Source organism: Monodelphis domestica, chromosome 6, assembly GCF_027887165.1.
Source record: "Monodelphis domestica isolate mMonDom1 chromosome 6, mMonDom1.pri, whole genome shotgun sequence".
Classification (NCBI taxonomy): domain Eukaryota; kingdom Metazoa; phylum Chordata; class Mammalia; order Didelphimorphia; family Didelphidae; genus Monodelphis; species Monodelphis domestica.
Window position 1 is genome coordinate 19,033,540 of NC_077232.1, and position 6,000 is coordinate 19,039,539.

Sequence of the window (6,000 nt, forward strand, 5' to 3'; positions counted from 1 at the left end):
AATTTAGACAGGACATGCTTCCTGTCCAAAGCAATAAATCATATTTTTAGGAAGCTTTCCAATCCATCTTCTCTTTTAGTCTTGTAACAAACCATTGTGGTGTTCTAAAAATTATTAGACCCATTTTATAGATGACAACATTGGGCCTACAAGAATTTAAATAACTTATCCAGAGCCATACAGCTAATAAATATCAGTCAAGTCTTCCTGACTCTCAGCCTAGCTATTTCTCTTGCTGTCTCAAGTCTAATCATTTTTCTTTTCTCTTTTCTATGTGATCATATGCTTGTCAGAAAACTTTCTTATTCGTTATCCCCACAGCTCATATAGTTAGTTATATCTCCTATTTCTAAGCACTCTGGAAATTGCAAAGGCATTAACATATCCAAACACACAGTGTTCGGTATTTTCCAGCCATGTCAGATACTTTGTGCCCTTTGGGGGTTTTCTTGGTAAAGATACTGGAGTGCTTTGTCATTTCCTGCTCCAGCTCATTTTACAGATGAGGAAACTGAGAGAAATGGGAGTAGGAACTCGCCTAGGGTCACACAGCTAGTAGGTTTCTGAGGCCAGAGTTGAAATAGGAAGAGGAGTCGTCCTATAGATGCATTGTGTATCCAAGTTAGGACTCTATTAATTAATTTTAAATGAGTCTATCTTAGCTTCAAGTGGAATGTTTAATGTGGTTTATATGGACCCCATAGACAAGCACCAAATTAAAATGCTTTAATACCCATTGAAGGAAAAGCAGAGAAGTTCTTTTGGCAAATAACTTGGGTGATCTGGGATTTTAAAATTGTTTTTAGCCTGTCATTTGCCTATCACATGACAGAAGCCAAAGATGAGTTTAAAAACGGTGCCGTATAACCCTACATAAATGTGGTAGTGGCATGGCCATCGTATCCCCCAAACCATAGAAGTGTTTCAGGCAGGGAAATGTCTTTGCTCCCTTACATTCTAGTGACTCCTGTCGGATTTTAATAATAATAATAAAAGAGTGAAAAGAAAAAAGGTTCTTTCAGTCAAGTGAACAGAGCAAAGAGAGAGAGAGAGAGAGAGAGAGAGAGAGAGAGAGAGAGAGAGAGAGAGAGAGAGAGAGAGAGAGAGAGAGAGAGAGAGAGAGAGAGAGAGAGAGAGAGAGAGAGAGAGAGAGAGAGAGAGGAACACTGGCAGCACTTTATCAAAAGCACAAGCTCTGAAAAAAGAGCCCCACAGCACAGCATGGGTCTCAGCCAAATTTATCTCCCAAGCATCCTTACGTAACATGAGGATGTAACTTAAAAGGATTCTGGGAATGTAGCCCAGGTGTGTCAAATTTTCCATCTGCACACTCCTAACCCCAGACATCTGACCCTCAGAGGATTATCCTCCTTGGATCATCCTTTAGATGGACAAAGAGATACACCTCCAGGCTATGCCTTGATACCATCTGGTTGTATCTAAGGCATCTATCTGTCATGTCCCCTAAACTATGAGGGTCACCCCCTATGTCTTCGGGCAGACGCCCCTGCCCTTGCCTCATTGCACACCACTCTAAAGTCACGCCTTCAGCATGGCATCAACTGTTTTGTCACAAAGTCTCTTCAGAGAAATGGTTTGACTTTCCCCTAAGGGAAAGTGAGTTTAAGTCAGCAGAGGTCTTCAGTGGGCAAGAACTTCTTTTGCTCAGCCAAGATAAGAAGGGTCTTGGAAAAGCAACTCCCTCCCTGGCTCTTGTCAGAGTCTCTGGTGAGAGAGTAAGAGAGTGACCAGACTCAGTTCTGGCCAACAAATCTTCCTTTGAATTCCATGAATTCTCTTCCCCTGCTGGCTCATGACTGTTCCATCTGCCTCCCCTGGGCCCATCTTCATTCCATTTCAGGTTTTTCTCTGCTTTGGGCCATTCTTCCTCAATTACACCACTAACATGTTATCATTTACAAAGGAATATTTGTTCAAAATATGTAATCACTGACATGAAAACTTGCTTCCCCCAACATGGAAGGCATAATTGCCAATCCCATTACCAATTTATACTCTGGGTGGGGCTGGGGGTGGGGTGGGGGAGAATGGTATTAGTTTCACAGCTCAGCTTAGCTCCTTGAGAGCCCAGTCCCCCATTCCAAGTTTTAGACTTCCTTTTGCCTTGAGTCCTAAGTATCCTGGTTTCCCCAGTCTTCTCTAGAGGGATGGCTGGCTGTATCATCCCACTTGGGAACTAGGTTCAAGGGTGACCAAGGCTCAGACTCCCAGAATTAGATCCAAGAAGGTTCTCCCTTACATGGTGGAAGAACCGAGAAGCAGGACACATGGCAATCTCAGCATGCTCATCCTAGCCTCTCTACATGTTCATACCTTATTCCTTCTACTAATTATTATATGACATGATATCCAACCCTATTTTGTCCTTGATAACCTCCTCTTGATATGATTCAGCTCATTATGTAATGCCCATTTTTGCACTCATTATTTGTATTATTATTATATTAGCATCTTTATTGTATATTGCCAGAACAATATACAGTGGAACTACCAACAGTGTCTTCATCCTCTGTCTATAAATATATAAAACATATAGTATTTAAATGGAATATATTTATTTTAAACATTCTTTTCTTTTCTAATTTTGAGTCCTGAATTCTCTCCCTCAAGAGTATATCAATTATACAGGTGAAATCACACACAAATTTCTATATTAGCCACATTTCTCAAAAAGCAAGAAAAATAAAGTTAGAAAATTATACTCCTATTCAGAGTTCACCAATCGTCTCTCTGGAAGTGGATAGCATTCTTGAGTTCAACTATGACCTCAGACACTTAGTAGTTGCATGACTTAGTGGCTTAACCCTGTTTGTCTCAGTTCTTCATCTATAAAATAAGCTTGAAAAGAAAATGGCGAATCGCCGTCTAGAATCTTTGCCAAGATAAGTCCAGAGTCATCAAGGACTCCACACGCATGACTAATACAACTAAACAACAATCGACCCATGTGTTATTCTCTACATACAATTGGTATGCTGATTCAATAGTCACGCTAAGAATCTTTATATTTGTGGGATAGGAGACGGGGGCTCAGGACGTGAAAGGAAGACTGTTATTTTTATTATTATGCCATCTTAAATGCCTGACTTTAAGGTGTGTGCCTGCTGATTTGACCAGAACAAGAAACTCTTTGGCAGGGGCTTATCAACTTTGATAGAGAGAAATTGTAAATTTCTTGAAATTGTAAAAATGGAGACTTGAATCCAGGACTTCAATCCCCAGAAGTCCTTGCTCCACTTCCCCAGAATGCTTTGTAACATCACTGAATTCTTACCTGGGCCAAGAGCGAGATGGGCTATTTAACCTGGTTGTAAAAGGCTATTGGGCTCTTCTCCTCCTGTCTCCGCTGGCAAGCAGAAGCATCTCATGATGTGAGTGAAATTGAATTGGGCCTCTTGGCCCACCTGGCACGTGCATTTCTTACTTGTATTTTTCTTAAATTCTCAACCTTTAATAAACCTCTAAAAATATCATACTCCTTGCAGAGAGAAATTAATTTCTACCTGCATCAGTTTCCCCAAATTTTAACTCTTACAAAATGGAGCATGTTTCTGGAGAATCATAGGTGCTGGCGTCTTGATGTTTCTAAAATAATGTACCAAGAGGGTTTGAGGAATTGAGGAAAATATTCAATAATTAGTCCAATTTATATAGAACTTTGAGACTTGCAATTCATTCATGTATAATACCTCCTTTGAGTTTCACAATGTCCCTCGTTATTTGGCAGTCAAGCATAATGATCTTTATTTTAAAGAAAATGACATTAAGACCCAGAAAAAGGAAGAGACTTGTCTAGGACCACCCATTTGGAAAGTGCCAAAGTTCATAATTGAATTTGCATTTCCCCCCATTCAAACCAAAATAAATGACTCTGATCTTAAGGAAATATCATGAATTGAGTCCTGGAGCCTAGAAAAGGTACACTCAAATTGAGTTGTTTGCCTAGGAAAATAGATTTGTTTTTAAACTTTTACCATACATGTTAGAATCAATACTGTGTATTGGTTCCAAGGCAGAAGAGTGGTAAAGGCTAGGCAATGGGGGTCAAGTGACTTGACCAGGGTCACAGAGCTAGGAACCTAGGACCTCCCATCTCTAGGTCTGGCTCTCAATCCATTGAGCCACCCAGCTGCCCCCAGAAAATAGATTTTTTAATGCATGTTTTGCCCCCCAGTAAGTTTTTTGAAAGCATTATGGACTTCTTTGTTCCTCAAGCTGTAAACCAGAGGGTTCAACATAGGAATGATCATTGTATAGAAAACAGAAGCAATTTTGTCTGTGTCCATGGTATGATGAGAGCTTGGTTGTAAGTACATGAAAATAATCGTTCCATAAAATATGGAAACCACCGAGAGGTGGGAAGCACAAGTAGAGAAAGCTTTCTGGCGGCCCTCAACAGAGCGTATTCTGAGGATGGCAACGAAGATAAATAAATAAGAGAACAGAATGACCAAAATGGCAAAAGAGGCATTGAATCCTGCTAAGATAAAGAGAACTAGTTCTTTTTTATGGATATCAGAACAAGAGAGAGCCAGAAGTGGGGGGATGTCACAGAAAAAGTGATTGACCACATTGGAACCACAGAAAGAAAGACTGAAGGTATTTCCTATTTGGATGGAGGAGGTCAAATAGCCATAGATAAAGGCACCCACCACTAGACCAGCACATACTCTAGATGTCATGGTGGTTGTATAATGTAAGGGCATGCACACTGCTGCATGGCGATCATAAGCCATGGATGCCAGGAGATAATTTTCAATGGTTGCAAAGGCTGCAAAGAAGAACATTTGTGTGGCACATCCATTATAGGAGATGGACTTGTCTCCTGTGAGGAATCCAGCCATCACCTTGGGTGTAATTGTTGAGGAGTAACCAAAATCCACCAGAGAAAGGTTACTGAGGAAAAAGTACATGGGGGTGTGGAGATGAGAGTTCCAGAAGATCAGCGCTACAATTCCCAGGTTCCCCACCACAGTGATGAGGTAAATGAGAGTGAAGATTATGAAGAGGGGTAATTGAAGCTCTGGGGTATCTGTTAATCCTACAAGAATGAAATGATTCACCTCCGTGCTGTTATCCATCACTGCCTTTTGGATGTTGAATCATTCACCTGTGGCCAAAGAGAAACCAAAGAATAAGTAAATTAATGCAGTGAATCTCTCCCAAGTACAACCCATAGCAAGAGATATGTCTTACATAGGAGAGGTGCCTGTTAGACCAGGAAGTTCTAGGGCTGTGTTAGAGACCCTATGGCACATGTGCTGAAGTGTTCCAAAAGGAGCTGCTCCCTTTCCCCTCTCCATGTGCTCCTGAGGACATTTCCCAAATCGCCCACCTCTCTGCTCAGCACCCCACAGGAGTACTTCTTCTCTCCCCTGTCTTGGGTAACATAAAGGGCTCACAGGCAGCCTGAGGGTTGAAATCTGGGTACTCAGTCTCTAAAAGGTTTGCCATCACTGTTCTAGGTTATGGTCATGGCAGACATTCTATGAACAGAATTGAAATTCCTCTTGAGAGAGAAATCCTACCTTAATTCTTCTGAAAATTTAAATATTGTCCACAGACAATTTCAAACATGTTATATCTCCATTTAGGATATAAGGAACTCTTCTTCTACAGGGAAAATTAGAATCAGCAGAGGTAAACTGGTGCAGAAGATAATAGCTCTAGGCCCTTAGTTGTGAACATGCTTCACTCCAATAAAGAAGAAAATCAAGTGGAAAAAGAGAAAAGAGGAAGAAGACAGAGAAGAGCAACAAGGAAAGACTGAGAAACAAAAAAGAAGGAAAAGAACAATGAAAAATCACCAGAGGTCCAATGAAAGTCTCCATGGGTCAGAAAGCAAAGTGTTTTTGAGGTTTGTCAAGTGAATTGAAATCAACAGTTGGTGGTAGACATAGGGACGACTGCCAATAGAAACCAGGTTGATAAATATTGATGTTAATACATATGAAGAGATTACAGGATGATAACTGATCA

General features: G+C 40.7%; 1 protein-coding gene across 1 annotated transcript; it reads right to left on the reverse strand.

Moving 5' to 3' along the window:
• Positions 1-4,151: 4,151 nt before the first annotated feature.
• LOC100026185 (olfactory receptor 5B12-like) lies at positions 4,152-5,662 on the reverse strand. Its single transcript, XM_001376850.5, has one exon. It carries the CDS (start codon positions 5,100-5,102, stop codon positions 4,173-4,175), a length of 930 nt encoding a protein of 309 aa, XP_001376887.4. The 5' UTR covers positions 5,103-5,662; the 3' UTR covers positions 4,152-4,172.
• Between the last annotated feature and the right edge of the window lie 338 nt (positions 5,663-6,000).

Excerpts from the sequence above, each read along its gene's own strand:
- LOC100026185 (XM_001376850.5), bottom strand. The coding sequence starts at position 5,102 with ATGGATAACAGCACGGAGGTGAATCATTTCATTCTTGTAGGATTAACA.